The sequence below is a fragment of the Eublepharis macularius genome, chromosome 6 (genome assembly GCF_028583425.1).
Source record: "Eublepharis macularius isolate TG4126 chromosome 6, MPM_Emac_v1.0, whole genome shotgun sequence".
NCBI classification, from domain to species: Eukaryota; Metazoa; Chordata; class Lepidosauria; order Squamata; family Eublepharidae; genus Eublepharis; species Eublepharis macularius.
The window spans coordinates 8,635,854-8,661,837 of record NC_072795.1 but is presented as its reverse complement, the minus strand read 5'-3'; the positions used below and the strand labels follow the sequence as shown (position 1 = coordinate 8,661,837).

The 25,984-nt window shown below is 41.8% G+C and overlaps 1 protein-coding gene across 1 annotated transcript in view; it reads right to left on the bottom strand.

Moving 5' to 3' along the window:
- Positions 1-22,023, bottom strand: part of LOC129331988 (cytochrome P450 2J2-like) — a 34,176-nt gene extending 12,153 nt beyond the window's left edge. The window contains exons 1-5 of the mRNA XM_054982717.1: positions 21,856-22,023; positions 10,396-10,558; positions 9,259-9,408; positions 3,063-3,223; positions 1,799-1,975 (exon numbers count right to left, since the gene is read on the bottom strand). Coding sequence (XP_054838692.1) covers positions 1,799-1,975; positions 3,063-3,223; positions 9,259-9,408; positions 10,396-10,558; positions 21,856-22,023 — 819 coding nt within the window. The remainder of the gene's footprint in view (positions 1-1,798; positions 1,976-3,062; positions 3,224-9,258; positions 9,409-10,395; positions 10,559-21,855) is intronic.
- Positions 22,024-25,984: the final 3,961 nt, after the last annotated feature.

Below are 25,984 nucleotides of genomic sequence, written 5' to 3'. Positions count from 1 at the left end.
GTTTTGCACTAGCACTTTAAATTATAATGGATAAAAAACATTTGGCTGATGTATATTGTAATACTGTGTTAATTACAGGAACAGTGGTTTTCTATTGATGGGATCAGAAGAGGAGCAGGTGGCAATGCCCGTACCCCACCATCATCCAGCTGACATTAGGAGTGGAGCAGGTAGAAATGCCTGCCCCAACCTTCACCCAGCTGGGATCAAGAGCAGAGTGGGTGGCAATGCCCACCTCTGCCATCCCCCAGCTGAGATTAGGAGCAGAGCACATGGCAATGCCTCCCCCCCCCCCCGCACGTGCCTGATCCTAGCCAGGATCAGTCACAGAGGAGGACGCAATGCCCACCTGCCCACCCACCTCTTTCTAGAGTCCATTGTATTTTTTCCAACAACGGGATTTGTTACTAGTTCTAAATAATGACACAAATAACTAGCCCCAGGTCACTCAAACTTTCATGGAAGGCTGAGGTTTTGAACTCAGGTTTCCCAGATCCTAGTCCAACATTACAACCAATACACCACACTGGCTCTCTAAATTTACCCCTGAGTGGCATTCTTCAGGAATATTTTATATCTGCAAAAATGGAAAAGTACAGTATTGCCTTCAATGGATAACTGAATTGTGAAAATGATGGAGTTAGCAGAGATGGCTAAACTTTCAGTTCTGATTAGAGATAAAACACTGTCTACTTTCATGGTTAATTGGAAACCCCTTATTGACTTACTGGTGAGATGAAAAAAATGAATTGATGATTTGTGGATTTGATTTCTAATTAGATAAAACTGAGAAAAAATAAAAGAAGTGACAGTATTGAAAAAGTAAATTTTAGAGGTATTAAAACTACAAGTACAAGGTGTGTAAAGATATAATAAGTGTTGTAGAAGAAATTGGAAAATGAAATATGTATTATTTTTCTTTGTTTTTTTCTTTCTTTAATTTTCATTTCTTTCTTTTTCTCTTTTCTCTCTCTCTCTTTTGATCCCTTTTTCTTTAATTTTTCTTTTCTCTGCCCCTTTATTGGGCCTTTAATCTTATTAATAAAATAAAAATTGTTACGAAATGTAATAATTCGTAAATTCATAATAATTTGTAAATGATGCAAACCCGATCTATTCAAAAAGGCTTTTTGCTCAAATGGGAAGTCTGTATTGTAGGGATGGGGTCTTAGATGCTTTGCTAATGAGTTGTGGACCATAGACTTCATCACTATATTGCCTTACATATTATCTGCTGCTTTAAATATGTACTCCTATGTACCACCAGTGCTCCATGTTGTCTAATGTTAGTCCTAGAATTGATTATGTTCTGCTTCAGTACTTTATCTACTGTGTATTGTATTCTTGCTAATACTATGTCTTTTAAACTTGTATCTATTTACCCTATGGCATTGTTTATGGAACTGTCCTTGATACTGTATTGCAATGCGCTTTTTACTGATTATACTGATCTCATGCTATGTAATCTGCCTTGAGTCTCAATGAGAAAGGCAGACTATAAATAAATAAATAAATAAATAAATAAATAAATAAATAAATAAATAAATACGAGAAAGGAATATTAGTCTATTCCACATAACATCTTTAACCATATTTTTAAAAAATTACTTAGTATTACATTTTTATCCCACTCTTCCTCGTAGAAACCCAGAACAAGTTACATGGTTTCTTCTCATTTTATTTTTGAAACAGCCATACAAAGTCAATTAGGCTGGGAGAGAGAAATTGTCCCAAAATCATCTAGGAGCATGCGACATAATGCTGGATAATAAGAGCTGAACACAAAGCCAGTACTTACTTTTTCTATCTGAAGTAGGTAGTAATCGATGAAATCCTGTGGCTCATGCATAGCCCGATGTGTCTTATGCTTTTCTATCTCCTTCCTTGCAACAGAAAGTATAAAATCAAGGGAAGCAAATGCCTTCTTGTGAGGCCCTGGGAGATGTTTCATGAGCCAGGGGAGAGTGTCATACAGCTACAAGAAAGAAAGAAAAAATTCCTGTGACTGCCACAAGGAGACTCCGTAATATAACCCAGAAACCTATTCCTTGGGTCGCCACTTAGGCACATGAATGGGTGAAGATGCCCTTATTCCTTTCTTCCTGTTTTCCAGTGGTGTCATTAGTGATTTTAATTTAGTTGCTGCATCTCCCCCCACCCGAAGCTCATCTTCTATTGATACTAACACCCATCTGTGGGACTCCCTATCTTGCCAAGGTGCACAACCATGCTCCTATTCATGTACAGGCATATCAAAAACAACAACTGTGTGCTTATATACCACTCTTCTAAACATATTAATGCCACATACAGAGTGGTTAAAAACGTCAGTGTTGTTATTTCCACAAGACAGCTAGGGAGATGGGGCTGAGAGGAGTGGCTTACGCAAGGCCACCTGCAGAGTTCATGGCAGTAGTAAGAATCGAACTAACAGAACTTTCCTCTGTTCCAATTTACTGGCTTGAAGAGCTTTTTACCACAGGCAGTTATGGACACTGGTGCAGTCATGGCTCACAGGGCCCACCTCTGGGACTTTTGCTTGCCACCCAGCCTCTGGCAATGCCCTTTACGGAACAGACTAAGAATGCTACAAGTGTACCAGTGGCTAGCCACTTCTGCAACAGCAGCCCTCCTGTCTGGCTGTCATATTGTATTTGTTGGATGAATTTCATAGCTGTTGATCATTTGAATAACACTGTATAATCTGCCTTGGATCTTAGTGAGAAAGGTAGAGTATAAATACATACATACATACATAAAAATAATGTTAAATTAAGTGGTGTTGTCATCATTAGAACTCAACAAAGCGTGTACATCTCACGTGAGTTAAAACTTCCTGTATATACATAGAAATGGACTAGAGGAACCCCGTATAAGTCCTCCACAGAATATCTGACATCTCCTTTTCAGTAACCATCATCTACCCATCCCCCTTTCAGATGCCTCCAACTCTAAATTCAATGGGGTACAAATTCAGATGAGAAAAGTGATTTGGTTAAATGTTAGTGTCTATGAGTATATTGTACTGGTGAATGCTTAGGAGGGGGAAAAAGGCAACTCACTAACTGAAAGAAGGTCATGGTAAATTGTAAGATATTCCATAAGGCATCTCTCAACTTGATGAATTCTTCATCTTCAAGGGTAAATCGTTGACCAAAAGTCAGAGAACAAATCACATTGGTGACGGAATTAGTGATGGCTGATGAAGGGTCAAGAGGCTGCCCTGGAAAATGAAATGTTCGTATTAGTATTAATTCTGCCTCTGGTTAATTCTGAGAGCAGAACTTCACCATGGAGTGATACCCGAGAGAGCGAAGCCACTGAAATGTTTCATCATTTATTTGTGCATTAGAAAACAGGTAAAGAACATATTTATTAGTATTCCAAAAATTTAGAAAATATAAAACTTCTACCACCCCACCAGTTGTAATAAATGTCACATTATAAAGAAGCTATCAGAGCAATCCTAATTAGGTTTACTCAGAATCCTACTCAAGTCTCTTTAGCAAAGATTTCTCCAAGGAAAGCATTCTTACATTTGCATGTATTTGAGTAGGGAGGCAAGGCATCGTAGTGGAAATGAGAACTTTATGGACAGCCAAAAATTTCCACTGTAGTCACTCATGCTGTTAGGCAAATTAAATTCATTTATTTATTTGTTATTAATAGTCCATCTTTCTCACTGAGACTCAAGGCAGATTATACATTTTGAGTCAGTACCATCAATATCAAAGAAATTTCAATAAACATGTTTGATGGAGAGGACTGTCCAATAAGAGCAGGGAGAATGCTGGGCCAATGACAGTTGGTGTCCATTGCAGGACAGTAACAGTGGGGGAAAGGGCTTTTGGGGCTACTGAGAGAAGGCAGCAGCCATATTTACTGGCTGATTACAAACTTGTTCAGTTACATTGAAACATTCCCTGTTTATCTTACTGCATAAATGAGTACGCGTATTTCAGACAACTCACTTCATACCCTGGTGCACCACCAGAGGGCGCTGCCATGGAGGGAAGTCTAGGCAAGGAACCATGTCCCTCTAGAAAATGTGCCATGGTAGGAAGCCCAGGCTGTGAGCAAGCAGCAATGCCTGCCTCCCACCTTCACACAGCTGGTATTAGGAGTGAGGCAGGTGGCAAAGCCCACCACCCAACTTAACGCAGCTGATATTAGGAGTGGAGAAGGTGTCAATGCCCACCGCTGCCTTCACCCAGCTGGTATTAGGAGCAGATGAGGTGGCAATGGCCACCCCCTGCCTTAACCAAGTTGGTATTAGGAGCGCAGCAGGTGGCAATGCCTAATCCCCACCATAACGCAGCTGGTATCACCTGTAGAGCAAGTGACAATGCCTGCCCCCTTTTGAATCAGTTGGGATCAGGAGCAGACCAGTTGGCAATGCCCACCACCTGCCCAAACCCAGCTGTTATTAGGAGCGGAGCAGGTGGAAATGTCCACCTCCCCTTAACCCAGCTGGAAATATTAGTGGAGAAGATGGCAATGCCCACCCCCTGTCTTAACCCAGCTGGTATTAGGAGTGGAGCAGGTGGCAATGCCCAGCCCCTGCCTTAACCCAGCTGGTATTAGGTGTGGAGCAGGTGGCGATGCCCAACTCCCGTCAGCCAGCTGGGATCAGAAGCTGAGCAGGTGGAAATGCCTGCCCCTTGCCTTAACCCAGCTGGTATTAGGAGCAGTCCAATGGCAATGCCCACCCCAACATTAACCCAGCTGGTATTATGAGTGGAGCACTTGGCAATGCCTACCCATCCCCTTCACCCAGCGGGGATCAGAAGTAGAGATGGGCGCGAACAGAAAAAATGAACATGATGTTTGTTGTTCATTGCCATCCACGAACAGGGACTCACGAACACTTACGAGCATGACCTGTTCACGAACATGTTTGTGGTTGGATGTTTGTGGGAGTCAGCAGGCTCTCCTCCAGCCATCATCCAAGTTTGGTCAAGATCCCTACTGCACCACTCCAAGAAACCTGACCTGAGCAGGCACCAGGAAAGGTACCAATAATAAATAATAGCTTGGCCCCAAAGCCTGGCAGCAGCCCTGGAACTTGAAGGTGTAGATCCCTACCACACCACTCCCAGAAACCTTACCTGAGCAGGCAGCAGGAAAGGTACCAATAGTAAATAATAGCTTGGCCCCAGAGCCTGGCTGCAGCCCTGGAACCTGTAGATCCATATCTTACCACACACAAAGAAAATTCAAGCTCCAATGCACTCTCCCTGTCTCTCTATCAAAATGCCAACAGTAACTGTCTCTGCCTCTCCACTATCTTCAAAGACTAGCCAGAGCTGGGAGCCCCCCCTCCCCCATGGTCTTTGCTTTCTTGTAACAAATTTGGAGCTCCACACTTGAAAGGAAGACCTGCCTCTCAAGCTAAATTGGGCTTAGATTGGGGTTTCCAGGGCAACATCAGGAGTTCAGACAGAGTTCAGACAATCCCTGACTAAGTTGCCAAGGGAATTGATTGCAGGTGCCAGTCTGTCTGGCTTGATGAACAGCAACGAATGAGTCTTGCAATGACCACCTGCTCATTTAGAATGGGGCCTCACAAACAGCTTGTTCACAAACAGCAGATTGGGCTATTTGTGGCTTTTTTTGGTTCGTATTGATGTTCGTGCCCATCTCTAATCAGGAGTAGAGCAGGTAGTAAAGCCCACCACCCACGTTCACCTGTTGGGATCAGGTGTGGAGCAGGTGTCAATGCCTGCTCCTCCACCCAGTGGAAAGCAAGCAGCAATGCCTGCCCTCTTCACCCAGCCACCGTCAGGAGTGGATCAGGAGGCAGTTCTTGCCCTCCTTTACCCAGCCTGTATCAGGCTGGAGCAGGTAGCACATGGCCGAGATCAGATGTGGGACAGATGACAATGCCCTCCCTGTCTTCACCCTGCTGGAGTCAGGAGCCAAACATGTAGCAATGCCTCCCCCCCCCCCTTCAACCTGCCAGAATCAGGAGCAGAGCAGGAGGCAATGTCTGTTCCTCCCTTCACCCAGCTGGGATCAGGCTTGGAGAAGGTGGCAATGCCTGCCCCCCTTCACTCAGCGATAGTCAGGCGCAGAACAGGAGCCAATGCCCCCACCTTTACCCAGTATTATCAGGCATGGAGCAGGTATCAAAGCCTACCACACCTTCACATGATCAAGACCAGGAAGGTCAGGTGTGGAGCAGATGACAGTGCCCACCCCCCTCCTTCATCAGCTGGAATCAGTGATGGAGGAGGAGCGAATGCCTGCTTGCCCGTCCTCCCCTTTCTAGAGCTCGTTGCATTTTTCCCCACAACGGGCTTTGTTGCTAGTCCCCAATATAGTATTAAAATTATTCACTCTAGTGTTCTATCATGTAAATAAAGTTTAATTTTGTTTTGTTTAACCATGGCCGGCTTGAAGTCATTGGCTGAGGGAAAATATCACACACACAAACCTCAGACCTCAGGTCATGATAAATGGGCCAATAGAGTTAATCTAAATGGTGACAGCAGATGCAAGGGAAAGTAAACTCTAAGTTCCCTTTCCCCAATAGTTCCCCAATATCTCTGGGCAGTAGCTGACCGAGGGGAAATAAATATAGGGAACAGGAAGTCTGTCTGGTGGAGCCTCTGAAAGAGAAGAGAAGGGACCCTGTGTGTATTTGGGTCAAGGTTCTTTAATTGCTAAGAGAGGTTAGACTGGTAGCATGAAGTGACTGCCCTTTACTGCCTGTGAAGCTCCAAACCTGTGAAGGGGGGGTTAGGATGGGGGCGGCAAGAAGGCAGTCACTATAAAATGTAATAGGCATGTGCGTATGTGAATATGAAAATTTGCAACGATTTAAAAATAATCAAAAATCCAATACAGAGTTGAAGAAATACTGAAACACAGAAACTACTCAGTAGGATCATATTTATAGTGATAGTAATGGTGTCTATTTTAATTCAAAAGGGTGCTACATCCTGCATAGCAAGCAAAGGAGGTTCTGCTTGTACCTGCAGTTCTTTCTCTTGCAAATATGCCTTTGCTGAACCGAGGCCGGTACACACTTGCAACACACATCTGAAAATTCCAGCTCAGTACCTGACCTGGATAGTCCAGGTGAGCCTGATCTCATCAGATCTCAGAAGCTAAGCAGGGTAGGCCTTGGTTAGTAATTGGATGGGAGACCTCCAACGAAGACGAGGGTTGCAGAGGCAGGCAATGGCAAACCACCTCTCTTAGTGTTTTGCCATGAAGACCCCACCAGGGGTCGCCATAAGTCAAATCTGACTTGTGTGCTCTTTCCACCACCACACCTTCCTAATTATCAGCAGTGTTTAGAAATACTGCCCAAGATTAACTAGAAAGGTGTTAGTTAGAAAGGTCCTGCTAGTTCAAGGGCCCCTGATTTGATATTATATCTAGACCTTGGGTCATCAAAAGACATGTTCTTTGGGTTGAAGAGTTGTCAGGTGTCCAGTTTTGGCCCAGACTCTTGTATTTTGGGGAACAGTCTGGGAAAAACATCCCCTCAAAACTGGACACCTGAGCTGGGCTGAGAAAGTGGCCTGCCAGCCCAGGCGCCTGGCTGGCCTCCTAGGGCTGTGCAGTGCAATCCAGGATTGGTGCCCAGGAGTGTGTGGGGGTCAGCATGATGACTCACTTCCTACATGACATCACATTGACCCAGGAGCACATGCGTTCTGCATGTGTGAAAGGTAAGTTCCCCCCTGCTTCTCCTCAGTGTCCGGTATTAGGCCAGACCCCATCTGGCAACCCTATTTGGGGGGCTGAGCAAATGCTGAGGTCTTGGTGGGCCAAGCCAAGTCCAGACCCTTCGAAAGGGGAATTGCTGCTACCACAGATCGGTTCTGGCCAGAAGTCCAACCTCCAGCAAGCAAATCCCTTACTTTTGAGGAAGAGAAAGTTGATGTTTGATTTGGAATCCATGTTCCTTAAGAATAATACAAAGCAGGGCATGTTTACAGAATGAGGGGGCTCCTTCCATGGTTTGTAATCTTCCCAATGAAACTTGGGGATGAAGCTTGTCTGTCAGACATCTTCAAGGAAAAATGCTATCTCCTGCAAGGGTTTCTTTTCCCACCATTATTTGTTTGCCGATCCTGTAAGACTCTGATGTGCCATTCGGACACGCAAAGTTTAGGGAAGTTGCCTGTGGCCTTTGCCATTGGTGAGAGGCCCCAAAAACAGTAGTAAACCAAACCCTCTTTCAGTGCAACAGATCTCAACAGAAAACCAACTTGTCTTCAGTTCGTTATCTACAGAATGAGCCATTATAGGTACCTTGTTTCTCCTCTCCCTGCCAGCAGAAACTCTGCTGGTTGCATAAGAATGGCTGCAAGTAGCAAAAGGGCACTCTAAACTCTTCTAATAGCAAGTAGACCAAAGGCTCCAGGAAACCATATCCACCGAAGGAACAGGGACCCCAGTTAGAGGAGATCAACCTGGCCCCCACTGGATGTGATCGTGTAAGATGTATGTCTCCTCCAACATTGTCAGACAAACCTCTAACATCACATCTTGTATGCAAGAATGGAAATCTATTTGACGTGTCAGAGAGAGGCTATGGCTCATTGGTAGAGCATTTGTTTGGCATGTGGAAGGTCCCAGGTTCAATCCCCGGTGTCTCCAGTTAAAAAGATAAGGTAATAGGTGGTGCGAAAGACCTCTATCTAACACCATGGAGAGCTGATGCAAGTCTGAATAGACAAGATTGATAGACCATCAATAGACCATTGATAGACCAATGATCTGACTCAGTATGAGGCAGTTCCAAGTGTTTGTGCATACTGAAACCAAGGGTTAAACAATGTGAATTGCAATTGCAAATGTGCAATGAAAAACACTATTGTTGTGTAGAATTATTTATAGGTTATGCCTTAGGCAAAGAAAAAGCCCTTCTACAAGGGGATAATGTAACATGTGAAAAGGCCTTATTCTATCAGACATCTCTGACATCTACCTGTCCTTCCCTTCCTCTGTATGCCTTGTCATTTTAGATTATATGCCTGAGGGCTGGATTTGTCTCTCTTAATTGATTGGAGCTGCTTTCAGACAACTGTCTGAAAAAAGGGGGAGGCACAAAAGGAAGGAAGGAAAACTACACACATTTTTAAAACAAACTATTTGGAACACATTGAAAATGCAGTGTTAAATGGCGTGCTCCATGTGAGTTTAAAAGTAGAAAGAAAGACAGAGTTCTGCACACCGGGACAAATCTCAGAGTAATCTTCTAGTAGGTAGGTAAAGGTAAAATATCCTAGTAATGCATACCCTTTTCACGTGCAAGAGTCTCGACAAGCTGATGGGCCTCCTCCTCTATTTTGTGCTCGATGCCTTTCTTCCCCAGTCCCAGCTTCCGCAGAGTAATCAGCCCAAACTTCCTCTGTTGCTTCCAGGTGTGACCGTTTGAAAGTCCAATACCTGAAGATATCAGTGAAAAAGTATAACAACAATTCATGTAAAAATATATCAGGTTATTAGCTTAGAAAGTTCAAAATGCAGTGCCTTTGCACTCCTGAACATTCCAGAATTACTGATCCTTTAAGAACTGATCCAGAATTACTGAATTACTGATCCGAAACATTGATTTGGAATTTTTCACAGTCTTGTAGTGTTAAATTAATGAGAAAGGCTCTCTCTGTATGTTTACAAACATTCAAGGGCCCCATTTACTTCCAGTTTTGACTACTAAGAGATTTAGCACTTGTTCATAAAATAGTTCTTAAAAGTCCCTGTTCTTTTTCATAGTCATATTGCTTAAAAGGTACACAAGAGACCATTACAGACATACCTGTGATTAAAGGCCATATTATGGCATCTCCATATATTACACTTTCTGCATGTAAATATACAACTCATAGACATCTCTCCTAAATGCTAAATGCATGTGTGTACATGGATAAGATTTGGACAGTTTGCATGGAGAAACAATGTACCAAGTGAACTGGCTTTAGAGACAACACAGTCAAATTCTAACTATGAGAGGAAGAGAGAGAGAGAGAACCCATACATTTATACATACATACTGATGCCTTCAAGCTAGAGTACTGTAAGATGCTCTCCATATCTCTGCTGCCTTCTTTTAGCATCTCCAAATGCCTTCTCCACCACTCTAACTCTTTCCAACTGTCTCCAACTGCCACTGGCCCAGCATTCTGCCTGCTCTTATTGGCTGTTTTTGAGGAGAGGCACAATAAGAATCCAAAGTGGCCTGCACTCTCATTTTCCACTTCCTTCATTTTAGCCTCACAGCAACAACTCTGTGAGTAGGATTACCAGGTGACCATCGGTGGGTTCCCATTAGGGAGAAAATGGAGGAAGTAAGAACAATGGTATTTTGTGTAACATTCCGTGAGGATTTCTCTGGAAAGAAAACAGAGAAAACCTTTCCTCTTCACAAGAACTTACCCCTTTTTTCCCCTAAATCTTCATAAAAAGGAGTCATTGGTCGCTCATCAAAATATTCTGAATGTTTGACCATACTTTCTTTCACTGCTTCAAATCCAGAAAATACCACCACAGACAGAGGCCCTGCCCATATGGTATACATGTTTCCATACTCCTTTGCCAGCTGCCATTTGGACCAAAAGAGAGAATAGTAGAGTTATTTTCAAGCAGACAAAATGATTCCAAATAGATATGTTAACATCATCCTTCCACAGCTCCTCAGAGAGAAGTTTCTCTCTGCCTATTCTCCCTCCCAGTTGTCGTCTCTTCCTTCACATCTCCCTCCAACCCCTTGCTTCTGGGTCACTTCCTTTCAAGTTCCCTGTTGTAATCCCTGTGATACACAGCACTGCCACTTTAAATGTAGGAATAAATTAGGTTTAATTATTTACTTGAAGATTTACATAATTGATAGCACAGCCAAGCTCAGCTATAATAATTAATAATTGTATGCAGACGGACCTAATACAAGTAGTGATTTCTTATGTGTTTGCAATAAGCAGCTCACAATTGCTTAGAAACTTTGAGTACCTGTGTTTAGTTACATTGAGTACTGAAGGCAAGATAACGGTACAGGCTAGCATTGTGAAAAGTTATATGATAAAATTTACCAAGTAGAAAATTTTCCAAGAACAACCAACTTTATTGAGAAATGGTTTCCTTTCTTTGAATACCTCGAAAATAATAGTTCCTTACCTGGTCTTAAACTCTTTCATACATATGCAAATATATAAGTAATCTGTCAATTTAATATGATAGAATTTACAAGTACTTTCTCCTTATATTTGTTCAGATAGATGTTCAGATATAACCCTCTAAACTGCTTTAAAATGCACTCAGTTGTTACTTATTATGATATGTTATGTGTTTATTAATTTTGATGTATGTATTTATTAACGGATTTTAGTATTAACTTCTTGTATGACTGCAAATTCATGATTGTATAAAGTTTAATAGTTTATTGTTATAATTTTTTAATAAAGATATATTGATTTTTTAAAAAAAACTTTGACAAACATTACAATTTCAAGTTAAGCATTGAAAAAAAGACCAATAGATTGTGAGATAAGCTTATAAATCAATAAACCAACATTCAACCTGAAGTACCCAAAAACTGAAAATAAAGTAATTACACAATAGAGTGCTAGTAGTTTCGATATTAGTCTTTTGTCTAATACCAATATTTACACATTTCAGAATCCAATATTTATAGGGGATAAAATAAACTTATTTAAGTAGATATCCATATCTTATAATCAGAACGATTTGGTATAACATTGTTGATTCTAAAATAAGCAATGACTGGATCCCAATAAATATGTATGAGATTAAATTTAGAGACTAGAGAATATCCCGTAAAAAAAATATTTTGAGTAATTTGAGACATGATATAACTTTCCCAGATCCTATCGTACCATGTTTCAAGTGTAAGTTTTGCAGTCTTTCCAATGAGCAGCGATGGTCTGCTTGGCTGTGGCTACCAACAGAGAGATAAAGCTTCTCTTACATTTTTGCACCGAAATATCTGGCCAGTGATCGAAAAGCAAAATTTCAGGACTGAGAGGAATATCCACTCCCTGACCATTCCACAATTTGATTCCTAACTTTTGACCATACTGAAATTTCTAACAGCAACAAATTGTAAACCAATCATATTGTAATTAGGTACACAGATATTGTGATATCATGATTGCTATAAAAACTCTGCTGCTCAAGTGAGGAGCCAGAGGGAACCATTTTTGGCATTTTGTTCTCTCTCCTATAATTGCAATTAAAGTTCTAAATACGACTCCCTTCACTCCTGCCCTTTTATGTGTAATTGGGAACAGTGCAGAGGGTTAGCTGTTTCAGGCATAACATAACCATACAAATTTCAGTATATAAGGTAAATAAACCCGGAAATACAAATGAAGAAAAATTCATTAACAAACATAGGCACGCAGCATAGAAGAAGACATGGCTTGCAGCTGAGGTTGCCAGGTGCTCTTACACTCCTGGCAGGAGGGGAGCACCTGGTACTCACCTTGTTTTTTGTCTAACTGTTGTCATGCACCTGGTCAGTGGGGGGGGGGAGTGCTGCCAGGAACACTCCCAGGCCAGTGCGACAACATCATTCCCAGAAGTGACATGCATGCCACCCTGAAAGCATGCCCAGTAGGACTGTCCCCCACCTTTCCACCTCCGCTAGCCCAGAGGGCTGAAGTGGGGATCCCACACTGGGGGACCTGGGATCCCTATTTGCAGCACTCGAATATTTTGTTACTGGTACAACACCCCATGGTAGCCATTTTGTGCTTGCTCCTGGCCCCTGTGGCAGCCATATGTGGTACACACTCCCCAGTCTCAAAATTCAAAAAGTGTCCACAGGCTCAGCAAGACTGTGGATTCCTGCTCTAAACTTCAACTGCTGTTACTAAGATTTCTATACTGTGACCAAATATATTGCAATCTTTACTTTTTATCTGTTCGTATGTAAGCCATCTACTCTTTCCTTGGCAGCTTCATTTTACAAGATTTTCAAGGTCCCTTTTTTCATCTGTCTTTCTTTTCCTCAACTTTTCTTCAACTCCTCATTGGCCTAATTGTCTAGAATTTTTAAAATTCCCACCAATCAGGTGTGCTGCTTACCCATCCAACCAATCACCTTTCAGTTCCAAACCACCTTACTCTAAGTGCATTCCCTCAATTTACTTTCTCTTCCTTCTGTTCCGTTTAACTAAACAGATTGATATTTCAATGAAAACTCCCATTTTTATTACAATCCCTCCTGCTCCTTTTATCCCTCCTGCCAGTTCTCACCAAGGATCAGAACAGCTCAACCAGTCACAGCAAGAGGCCAGAGGCCCTATCCACCCTCATAACAAGTAAGCAAACCAGCTGGTGTTAGCAGCAGGGCTTTTTTGAGCCAGAAAATGCCAGAGCAGCATTCTGTCACCTTTGACCATCAGCCATGTGCCTGGTGGCCCCACCCCCAGCACCCAAAGACTCCTGGGCCCACCTCCCCAGGTGGATCTTCCTCCCTGGCTGTTGCCCACTCGGCCCAGCTGCCTCCAGCAGAGTCGGGGAGAGCACTGGTGTTGGCTGCTGCTCTGCCACAGCTCAGCTGTTTGGTGGCTCAGCAGCAGTGGCAGGGCCACTCTGGGCACCTGCTTCGGCTGCCTCTTCCCCAGATTTCCCCTCCCTCTTTCTCTTTCTTTCCCTCTTTCCTTGCTTCCCTCTTTCTTTCCCTCCCTCCCTTTCTCTTTCCATTTCCCTTTCTCTTTCTTTCTTCCTGCAATGTTGCCCCACCTCTCAGCTGTTTGGAGTGCTGGGGTGGGAGGCTACTCCTGGTCCTCCTGCTTCTCCTGCCTCTTCCCCAGCCTTTCCCTCCCTCTTTCTCTTTCTTTCCTTCTTTCCTTGCTTCCCTCTTTCTTTCTCTCCCTTTCTCTTTCCATGTCTTTTTTCCTTCCCTTTTCCTCCTGCAATGTCACCATGCTTCTTAGCTGTTTGGCCCTCCCTCCTGTTCCATGCTGCTTGGGAGGGTTGCTGGACGTGCCTTGAAGGTAGAGTGGGGAAGAGTGCCTTGAAGGTAGGGTGGAGGGGAATGACTTGAAGGTGGGGTGGGGGAATGCCTTAAAGGTAGGATGGAGAGGACTGCCTTGAAGAAGGTAAAGTGGGGAGGAATGCCTTGAAAAAGGTCGGGTGGGGAGGAATGCCTTGAAGGTAGGGTGGGGAGGAATGCCTTGAGGGAAGGGTGGGGGAGTGCCTCAAAGGTAGGAATGCCTTGAAGGTAAGGTGGGGAGGAATGCCTTGAAGGTAGGGTGGGGGAATGTCTTGAAGGTAGGGGGAGGGCCTTGAAGAAGGTAGTGTGGAGAGGAATGCCTTGAAGGTAAGGTGGGGAGGAGTGCCTTGAAGGTACTGTGACACCGAGAGATCTCTGTCTTTTGGTGCTACACTTCTGAAGATGCCAGCCACAGCTGCTGGCGAAACGTCAGGAACTACAATGCCAAGACCATGGCAATACAGCCCGGAAAACCCACAACAACCATCGTTCTCCGGCCATGAAAGCCTTCGACAATACATGTCTTTTATTCTTTCCATCTGTTTATTTCTGGGAAACGTTCCGTTCCAACAAAGCATTGCCCAGATCTTGGACCTTTGTATACACTAGGCAGTGATCCCTTTTATAAAAGCATACATCGTTGTGTTTTACACTCAAGAGAAATGCTCCAAACTTTGAGAGTCCTACATGTGTATCCCGCTAATTAAGCACTGGTCTGACTACAGCATGGATAACTGAAGTTATTTCTTTTTAAATAAGTGACAGCTCATGGACCAATCAATATCAGTAAAACACATTTAATCACAGAACCACTTGGACCTTGAAAGGTAAATCAACAACAACAGTGTGCTTATATTCTGGGCATGGATCAGGGGTCACTGTGGGTGTGGGGGGAGGTAGTCATGAATTGCCTGCATTGTGCACAGGGTTGGACTACATGACCCTGGAGACCCCAACTCTATAATTTTATGATTCTATATACTGCTCTTCTGAACAGATTAGTGCCACACTCCAAGCAGTGAACAAAATCAGTGTTATCATTATCTACTTATTCCAACTGGGGAGCTGGGCTGAGAGGAGTGGCTTACCCAAGGCCACCTGAAGAGTTTACAGCAGTAGTGGGAGTCGAACCAGCAGAGTGCTGGCTCAGAGCCCAACCACTTAACCGCTATGCTACAGCAGCTCTATACTAGGCAGCATCCTTCCGCTGTAGACTTGCTATTTTAAAGCTGTCCCATCCGGAATAAACAACATGCCACTTCCCACTCCAAAGACACCACCCCTCCCAACTAACAGCATTCTGTCCAAATAGAGTTGTAGTTTATTCATTCTCACCCAGTCCTGAATTCATCAAGGAGGGGATAAAAATTTATTACATACTTCTTGCATTTACTACCACAGTAGTTGCAGCCATTCCTACTTCTATGACCAAACTTCTTGCTCAGGAGAGCTGTGTGTGTGTGCCTATGTCTCTGTGCATGCATGAATGTTTATAAATGGTATCATAGGTCAGCAACATGCATCACTGTTCATATACATTTGTTCATATATGATTGTTCTGTACAACACATTAAATGTTCTAGGAGGGGGAAATCCCTGTTTCTTGAGAATTCTAAGGGCCAAGCTAGAAGTGATGAGTTATGCTTGAATGGCAAGTGAACAGACTCACATTTATTCCTCCCTGTTCACTTGTGCTCCACTTGAGCTCCACTCGATCACGTAGTGTAATTTGTCACTTCTAGCTTGACCCTCTGTTGGCTCATAACCAGGTGAGATGTGCACATTCAGTCTCTTTACAGGATAAATGGGTGTGTGTTCTCTCACATTGCTGCTTGACAAGGTAAGGGCCAAAACAAGTATCATTAGCCTCTAATGCTAATTAACAGCCCCAGGTGGTTGCTTCAAGGATCAGGGAAAGTCATCTGTAGGAGGGAGGTTGTCTTCTCCTTTCCTCCCACAACTTTTCCACTATTTAAAGCTCAAGCAGGAAAACACAAGGAAAACACAAAGTAAACACAAGCAACTTCTGCGGAGCTATGCAGAAGTATCAAAGGCTGCCAAGACTTTTTAAAAAAAATCTCCAGTGCGGGGGTAACACTTTTTTGTGATTCTCATTCATCATGGCATGCCAGTTTCTTAAATTTTGTAGGTATAGCTAAGGGAAATTTAAAATTTCTTGGCAGTATATAAGGAAAGTGTTTCCCCCCGTATCTCAAACACATGGGGCGTTTGTTTGCAAGGAATGACTCATTCGCACTCTCTGACCTTCAAGCATAAGAGAGATTTCACAAACTTACAATGCAATCCTATGAAGAGTTACACCAGTCTAAGCCCATTGAAGTCAATGGGCTTAGACTGGAGCAACTCTCCATAGGATTGCACTGTTAAAATTGCTCAAGGCGAGACACAGGTCAGAGCGGTATGTCAATTATAAACATTTGGTATCAATTCTGAATTCAATTTCAGCCATCAGTAAATCCATAGCAACACAGCAGCTGCCTTCTCAGCAACTAGTCTGTGGAATGCTTACGGCACTGGCGAAAAGCAGAGCATGTAATCAGATACGTTTTGATTGGAATTATAAGCAGAAAGACGTCTGTGGGCAAAGGAGCTCTTTCCAATATATACCCAAGCATTAGGGGATATGCAGTGAGCTCATGATTTCTGAATATCCACATTCCAATGGGATCCAACTGAATTTTAGTACATCTTCTTCTTCTCCATTTGTGTAATTTATTTATTTAGACTGTATATGCTGCCTCCCCAGATGCCTGCATGAGGTGGCACACAAGGAAAAAACACTACAATAATATGATCATAAAATCATGAGCATAAAAATGACCTATATAAAGCTACAAATTAAACAAGCAGATATGATCTGACACAAACAAAAAGCCTCAATGTTTAGCATTATACAACCATATTTAAGAAATAGTACTGACTTCCGGAATGGTGTGGTGCTGTCACGGCAGTTGAGTTATGAGCTCAGTGCCATGATCTTCCCGACTACTTGGGACTCGAGGATTCAGGGCCCCAAGACCCCCCCCCATGGAGAGGGGGGGCAGGCCAGAGTAAGGTGGAAGAGCTCAAGGGGACTGGCAACCCCCTGTGCAGCCCCCACGCCGGCTCAAAAGGCAAGGACCGAGGAAGAAGCCTTATGGCTCTCAAACTACGAACTCCGGGATTCTGAATAAGCGAAAACAAAGCGAAGATTCCTGACAAGATAGAAGTAAAGACAACTGAATTACCAAAAAAGAGTGATTCTACTTGACATCTCTCCAAGTAAGAAAATCGAGCTATCCAGCTTGATGAGGGGTTTTTTTATTATCCTCCGGAGAAGCGGCTGCTTTCTGAACCAGGGGACTGTCATTGAAGAGTGATTGCAAAATGAGTTTTCCTGGGAGAGAGCTGGGGAGCAAAAATCTTCTGAACTATAAGCAGCAAGAGCAAAATAGCTTTTTACCTGTTTTAAGAATCTTTGATTGATCATCTGAAAGTGAGTGAATAAAATAGCGCTCTCTGAAAAGATAGTTTCAAAGCTGCAGCAAACCTCTTAGCTGATGGATGACGTATTAAGAAAAACAGACGTGACACTTGGATTGAAATCAGGTAAGGGCACTGTGATAGATGCCAAACTAGAAGAAAACCTTGATGGGACAGACTTATTTGAAAGAAAATTGGAGGAGAAACAACAACAAAATGGAGTAGAAAACCAGTCTTTTTCTGTGAAAGTACGAAAGGTGGAGAAGAAGGGGGAGGAGCGTGGAAAGAAAGCTGTGAAGAAGAGAGCTAGTGTATTGCCTCTGTACGAAGCAAAAAGCACACAACGTACTTCAATTAAGAAAGAAGGAGCCATAATATCATTTTAGAGGGAGAGAGAAGAGGAACAAAAATGAAATTCAAAGTATGACCCAGTTAACAGGTCTTGAGTGTCTCTTATTTCCCCTCTTATTTCTTATGTTTTTTATTGGAATTCTTTTTATTTATTTTGTCTGCCTTTTTATAATGAAAATACAAGTATTAAATCTTAGATGGCTTGAGATTTGATATATCAAAGATCGAGGGTAGGCTGTTATAAAAAAATTCATGGTATGCTTCTGTCCTTTAAGAAAATATTTAGTTAATGACATATACAAATAATGGGACTAACAATAGAATGTAATGATGTGGATGTTCACTTCTATTTTCTGTCCTTTTTTCTTTTCTTCTCTCTGCTCTATTTCTGGAAAGACTAAGGGCTTAGTATTCTAGGCTCAAGAATTAAAGGATCGAAATGTGCCTTAAGATGATGCTCACTTAAAATATAAATAATTGTTAGAAATGGGAAAGGAAATTGAATTGGTGGGTTAAAAAGCAAGAAAATTAAAAAGTGCTTGGAGAGATTTAAATGGACTGTGCACTATATAAAGAGAGAAAGAAGTGGGGGGCATGGATATTCAGTTTCCTTTTCTATGGATTGATGTCTATATTGCAAATTTACTGAAATATTGACCATATAATGGACTATCTTGTACACGAATCTGATACTAAAAAGTTTTTTTTCTTTCTTTGTATTTCTGAAAACTTAATAAAACTTATATTATAAAAAAAGAAAAAAGAAAAAAGAAATAGCACTCAGGCTAGAAGTACTAACGAAGAACAGCTAAAATTTGGAAATGTATTTTGGACTGTATTCCATCATTGTGGTATTCTAGATCAAGATGGGTAGCCATGTTCATCTGTCTGTAGCAGTAGAAAAGAGCAAGAATGGCTCACAAAAGCTCATACCTGACCACAAATTTTGTTAGTCTTATAGGCAGGGCTTTTTTTCAGTGGGAACGCAGTGGAACAGAGTTCCGGCACCTCTTAAAAATGGTCACATGGCCGGTGGCCCCACCCCCTGATCTCCAGACAGAGGGGAGTGTAGACCATTTTCGCCGAGGGCAATTTAAACTTTAAAAAACTCCCCCCTTGTTTCAGCTGACCCAAAGTGATGTCATGGTGCGGTCTTGAGTTCCACCACTAAGTTCCACCACCTCTTTTCCCAGAAAAAAAGCCCTGCTTATAGGTGCTACTGGACTCTTGCTCTTTCCTACTGTGGCATTCTAGCTGAGGCATGGCTTCACTACAAATTCATAAAGCAGCAGTTTATGTCTTTCACTTCTGTTTTGAGGCTAACCAGACTCTTCTCCATCACTTAGTAAAGTGTTTATTTCAAAGTCTTTATAGCTTAAACCTTTCTGTCTGTTTTTTTTCTTCTTTCCCAAGGACGGAGAAGGAGAACTTCTTAGAAACTTGATCACATTGCCTGTGACAAAAGCAATTCTTGGTAGAAATGGATTCCCGTTTGAGATCAATGGAAAAGTAAATTAACCACAATGATGAATCCAACCCCTGGATCTGAGTCCAATGGCACTGTACAGACTAACAAGATTTTCATGATATAAGCTTTTGAGGGTCAAAGCTCCCTTCTTCAGATACTTTTGACTCTCAAAAGCTTACACCCTGAACATTTTGTTGGCCTTGAAGATGCTGCAGAACTCAGATCCTGCTGTTCTACCACAGACTCACATGGCTAGCCACCTGAAATGAGTCCAACCCTAACCAATACATTTTTTGAAGGGTATACACAAAAATAGTAACAAATCCAAATTAGAAAACAGATCCAAATAATGGCTGTTTTCACACGTCCAAATATCCGCTAAATTTGCACTATGATTCCGTTAGCTGCGATCCCACTATCATGGCATGCCGTTCACATTGCCTTGAATTCTGCTGCTTCGTTGCACTTTCAGAAATTCACATTCCTCAGAAAAAGCGCAATAGTGGGTGGTGGATGAGCTTGTGTCACGGTTGATGAAAGCATTCCTGCTCATTTCCCCCTTTTTTTCAACAGGCACCAGGATTTGTGCTATATTGCTCTTTCAATATGCAAGATTTGACCTCCCATCCTCCAAGGTGGCCTATGATAGGCCGTATTTCTTACTCACCAATTTACTTTAAAAGACATTGGTTGAACTTCTTGGTTACCAAATTTGAAAACCTGTAAATAGCAAGCGTGCCTCCAAAATCCCTTTGTCTGAGGAGATCAACCAAAGACTCTCCACCATGGCCCCTCAGAGAGCAGTTATGCTACTGACAGGGCAACTGGTGGTTGATCTGATTCTGAGCTCTATGGTTCTCTGTCAGCCATACCTTTGGTACATCATCAGAAAGAGAAGGGCTTCTGCCCAAATCGTCCGCTCTTCCTGACCGAGAACTGCTGCCATTATGTTCCCGCTCAAAAATTAGTTTGCATTTATTCAGTAGATTTGTGCAATTGCACTCTCACAATGAGAAAATGAAAAAAAAAACAGGCTGGGGGTTCCATTATGTGGAAAGTGAAACTTTAACAGTAGACATTAAACGCTTAATTTCAATGTTCGTCAATTGTCAGCTGTGTTTGTGGTTGATTCCTTTTAAATGTGATGTCATAATAGCAAGATAAAGGTGTCCATTGAAAAAAAATTGGTGTCACTGTTGCCAGGAACCCACAAAGGCTTGTAATATTCCTGGTCTTGGGTAGGAAAATCTCTTCCAATGGCTCAGAAGCTGAAAAAGGCGGAGGGTCGAGTTGGCAGTTTCTGGAAAAGCGTTTCCGATTGTTCTCATGCAGGTGAAAAAAGAGCTAAAGAAGCGTTACAAAGCGGAATAAATGGGAAATCTGCACAATCAAAGAAAACACAACAGTTACTGGAGGATGACTGGTTTTCACCGGTAGATTAAGAGGATGTGTGTACAGCTGTGAGTATAGAGGAACAATTGCGATACTATACGATACTATGGTGCTACAATAAGGACATGTGAAAACTGCCAATAACGTTGTTTTTCATATCACTAATGACTGCTTGCTCTGCTTTCTCTACAGATGTTTCTGTTACTGAACTCTCCAAAGATTCTATTTGATATCAACTATCTGTATGAAAGATTGTGCCATTTTATCTGTATTTACTTGGCTGGTCTTGTGACCGTAATAAACCTTTGATTGTCAATGTTTTAAATATTAGAATTACTGCGGTTTCCAGAGAACTATATACATTTTAAGATAAGATTTTAAATGCTAAATGTATTTTTCTATGTCCTTTACATTTTTACACTGGATTTAACTATTCTATTGTTTGCTAAGGATGTATTGTCATTGTTATGGTCTCTGACCGCAATAATTCGTTCATTCATTCACCTTTGATTGATTGATTGATTGATTGATTGATTGATTGATTGATTGATTGATTGATTGATTGATTGATTGATTGATTGATTGATTGATTTACATACCAAAGCTGATGCGGCATTTGTAAGAGCAGTTCTTCCGCCCCTAGTTTTCCTGCACCCACTAAAAGGTTCATCTCCTTCACAGCCACCAATATGATGGATGGCAGAAATGCCATAGGAGGAGGACTAGGTTGCTTACTTGTGATTTATTTTTAGAGGTTACCTGTACTCAGCCCATTCCCCCTCTCTTCTGCAGGTGTAAGTCCTCTGATTTGGGCATTATTTATTTATGTATTTATTTTATCACACTTCTAGACCACCCTCTCCATCAGATGGGCTCAGGGCAGTTTAACAACAGTTTATTATATGCTGGTATTGAAGAAGTGGAAGGAAGGCACTCTCCCTTCTTCTGACAGATGCACAAACATCCTCCTGAGAGGATGGACCAAGGCATTTAATCTGTTCTAAAATCCATGGAATTATTAAGGTTATTTTGGATCAGTGGCAGAACTTAAATAAGTGGCAGCATAGGTGACAGTTGGAACGTCAATTTCAGATAAGTAGCCTGTTTCTACCATAAAAAGACTAGAAGTCAAAAAGCTCTTTACTCATCCTCTTACTCAGAAGATTAACAATTCTAAAGGACATACCTTAATCAAAATATCCTCAGAAAAGTTCGGTATTATCCGCCAAATGCTTCCAATGAGAGGAAGCCGAAGAGGCCCTGGAGGATAGTTCTTGTGTGACCAGAGTTGTTTCAGAAAGTGCACAATCAGAAGACAGGCCAGCACTGATACCAAAGTTGCCAGTATCCACATTATCTTTTTCCCGTCTGTGTTTGTATCTTTCCTGTAAAACTGGGAATATTGGATGCTTTTTCTCCAGTCACTGTTTGTACTCCTCAGAGATATTGCTGCTTCTCTGAGATTTTTCTATTAACACCTTTTATATGTCCCACTTATTAAAATGAATGTAGAAACCTTGATGCCATAACTACCATTCCCTTGGAATGTGATACTCCAGATGTGTAGTATGATATCACATGTAGGAGTGCTTTAATTCACGTAACTGGCCTGTGTTGTAAGAAATGGCTCAGGGAGATGTAAAGGTACAGCTACTTTAGACTACACTGTTGGTGTAGATATGTTCCTACTGAGAGTTTCCAGGTCATTTAATATGCCATGTCAAATTACTTATATTTTGTTTCTGGATGTTTTATATCTGTATTCAGATCTTTGCTCGTTATCAAATTTCTGCAATCCATACCCTATTGTATTTTTAATTGAATGTCCAAGCCCTCGATCATATTGACTTATACTGTGTAATCCACCTTGAGTCTCAGTGACAATGGTGGACTATAAATAACATAAATAAAATAAATATATAGTCATGGTCCAGCAAATGTACGTTATTTATTTCAGTGAGGAAATGCATAATATTTCTGTTTACTGCACAATATCCATCTAACTTGCTGCCTCTGCTTAATGGTTGAACAAACATAAAACTTGTATGCACTCTGGTTTTAATTGTTTTGATATTGTGTTATTGCTGGTTTTAATGGTTTTCAAGATGTTTTATTGATGTATTTTAATTTGTTAGCCACATCAGTGGCCCTTATAAGGACAGGAAGGCAGGCTATAAATATTATATGTGTAGGGTGCAATATGAACTGCCTTTCATGTTTAATGCTATACTTACATGTCTGCTACCAATGTTTTTAATTGTTCTTAATTGTTTTTATATATATTTATGATGTAAATATGCTCTGAGCTCACTTGCAGGGAGAGTGGACAATAAATAAAACAAACAAACAAATACATAAAATCTGTAGATAGGGAGCCTATCATAACAACCGTGTTATTACTTGGAAAATAAGGGCCTGTATGGGGTTGACATTCACAGGAAAGATGGAGATCAGTTTGGATGCATATGACTGGCTCTGAGAATGTATTTCCAACTACTGTGTCAGAACCTGGAACTCTGGGAAAATTTCTTTATCCCTCCAATATGTGCTCTTAATTCATACCCTTTCTGATAAAGGCTAAAAGGTAAAGGTAAAGGCTAGGGGGTAATAAATCATCTTTATCACACTTTAACTGAAATGTTTATTGAATGGGGAATACCACATGAGAGGAAATCTGTTGAGATGTAAAGGGTATCCCTGGTACAGCACCAGGCCAAGGAAAATGGTACAGTAGTAACTTTAGGATGTTCTGAGGTAATTTGCACATCCCCAGAGTACATAGAGATTCTGAAAGAGAAAAAGAGATGAATTATCTCCAAAATTACAGGAGCAAAAGATAAAAACAGAAGCAGAGGAACATAGATTTGAGGAACAGAAATGAAGTCTGGATAGGGAAAGGCTGAAATATGAAGATATTTTGCAGAAAAAACAGCTTGAACAAGAAAAGAAAAGAATTGAAGCTTCTCAAACAAATTTTATGTAGGGAGACTTCTGTCAAAATGGATACATGTGAGGGTTCTGAGGAGAAGATGGGGTGTGGTAAAATGCCTGAAGTAGGAAACGCAGCAGCTACCACCCCACTGGAAGATTCAACAGAGGGAGAAAGTAGAAACAGGGCTGAATTCCTGCAGGAGTTAAACTCTGACCCCCAACCTAGAACCTCTCAGAAGGTTAGCTGAACAAACTGATATGCCCAGAGATTTTTGGAAACAGAAGTTTAGAAAGTTATGAGGCAAAATATATGCCATGAATGTACCCAGCTTATCAACCACCAGAAAGAAAAACAAAGTTGGAAAGGGTTTTGGTGAACGAAGGCAAAAAGGTGAAAAAGAGAAACTTTTCAGAAAAGCAGAAACTTTAGAGAAGTGTCTGGGGTTGCTGATGGCCTTACAATAAGAGTGATTGCCTAATGTATCTCTTTGTTCATTGGAGCTATTATTAAGCCTAATCAATGAAACATCACTGGAATTTTAAGTGGGCAGGAAGTTGATATGATTGTCTCTAAGTGACCCCTTTCCCCTACAATGGGATGCTTCCTTTCTGTTATGTGGGGAGTGCCTAACATTGCTGGAATTTTATAGGATCCCCGGCTTTAATCTACTACACACTTATTCTAAACCCCAGCAGAAATAGAAGGAAGAAACAAATATGCGGTCATCTTGGGGGGCTCCCATGCTGGAGTCTATCTGATAAGCAGGGCTTTTTTTCAGCTGGAACGTGGTGGAATGCAGGTCTGACACCTCTTGAAAGTAATCACATGTCTAGTGGCCCCACCCCCTCATCCTGTTTCCTCCTTGCGCACAGGAGCATTCCTGGGGGCAGCCACGCCCTGCACGATGATGTTACTTCCTGGAAGTGATGTCATTGCACGGTCCTGGGAGCACGTGCATGCATGTAGGGTGCTAGGGGCACCACCTCCTGCCAGGAGTTGCCACGGGTGCAGGCAAACCACGCTTCACCACTGAGTTTCACCACCTCTTTTCCCAGAAAAAAGCCATGCTGGTAAGGCTTCAGAGGCAGTGTAGGAGTGCATGCGGCCTAATAAAATGAAGTATAATCCCTACAAGACAGAAGTGCTACTGATGAGCAGACAGTCTGAACCAGGATTTAAGGTGTCACACATTGTAGCTGGGGTTGCACTCCTATTGAACAAACATTCCGTAGTCTGGGGGTGCTCTTGAACTCAGACTTAAGCTGGATAAGCAGGCAGCAGTGCTTACCAGTAGTGTCTTTTACTAGTTTTGGCTGGGAAGGCAGTAGCAGCCTTTCCTGGGAAGAAAAGATATGGCCCCTGTGGTACCTGTCCTGGTTACATCTAGATGAGATTGCTGTAATGCACTGTACACATGGCTGCCCTTGAGAAGTGTTTGGAATTGGTGCAAAATGCTGCACCCATGACGTTGACTATAGGGGCTCATAGGGATCATATCAATCCAGTCTTGGCCCATCTACACTGGCTGCCAATCTGTTCTGGACACAATTTTATGTACTGACCTTTAAAGCCCTATATGGTTTGGGACCAACATGAAGGACAGCTATGACAGACCACTGTGGCTGAGCAGCCTCCAAGTAGCATGTCCCTGAGTATGGTTATAATGTTCTTTTTGTCCCACCCTGAGAATAAGTTATATTTTTGGCTTTTTAGCAGCCCAGAAACTTGATAAGAGTTTCTTTGGAAGCCCTGTTTCAGATGACCCCACTTGCTGAGATTAAGCAGGTGGCAACCCTGGAGAGGGGCTCCTCAGTTGTGACACCAAAATTCTGGAAATATCTACCCAGGAAAACTTGCCTGCCCCCCTCTGTTGCCATCTTCTGCTAGTTTGTGAAGGCATTTTTGTGCCATTTGGTGTTGCTTCAGTAATCCTCCTTCCTGCCCAATTTTTAATTGTTGTTTTATGTTTTTGTATGCATTTGTATTCTGATTTTAATTTTTGATGCTTTGTTATTGTTGGTTTTAATGGTTTTGAAGATGTTGTTTTATACTGGTACGACTTCATTTGGACCCATTTTATATTGGGTAAAGTGGACTGCTTCGTAGGCATTCAGAATGTGGAAGCTCATCAGAAAAATTTTCAAGCAGTCTGGTTTCCTATTGTGCAGTTTTTGCAGGAAAAAAGAAATTGTTTCTTCTAACATTCTTTGTCAAGAGCTATTGAATTTCTAGATTTATGGAACTCCAGAAATTGTTATGCTTCGGGTTTCTTAATGTGTACTAAGGAGAAGTTTTATATACACTGGTGTTGGTTTGGTATTGTTACATTTTCTTTCTAAAATTTAATAAAAGATTTTTTTTCAGATGTTGTTTTATTAAGGTA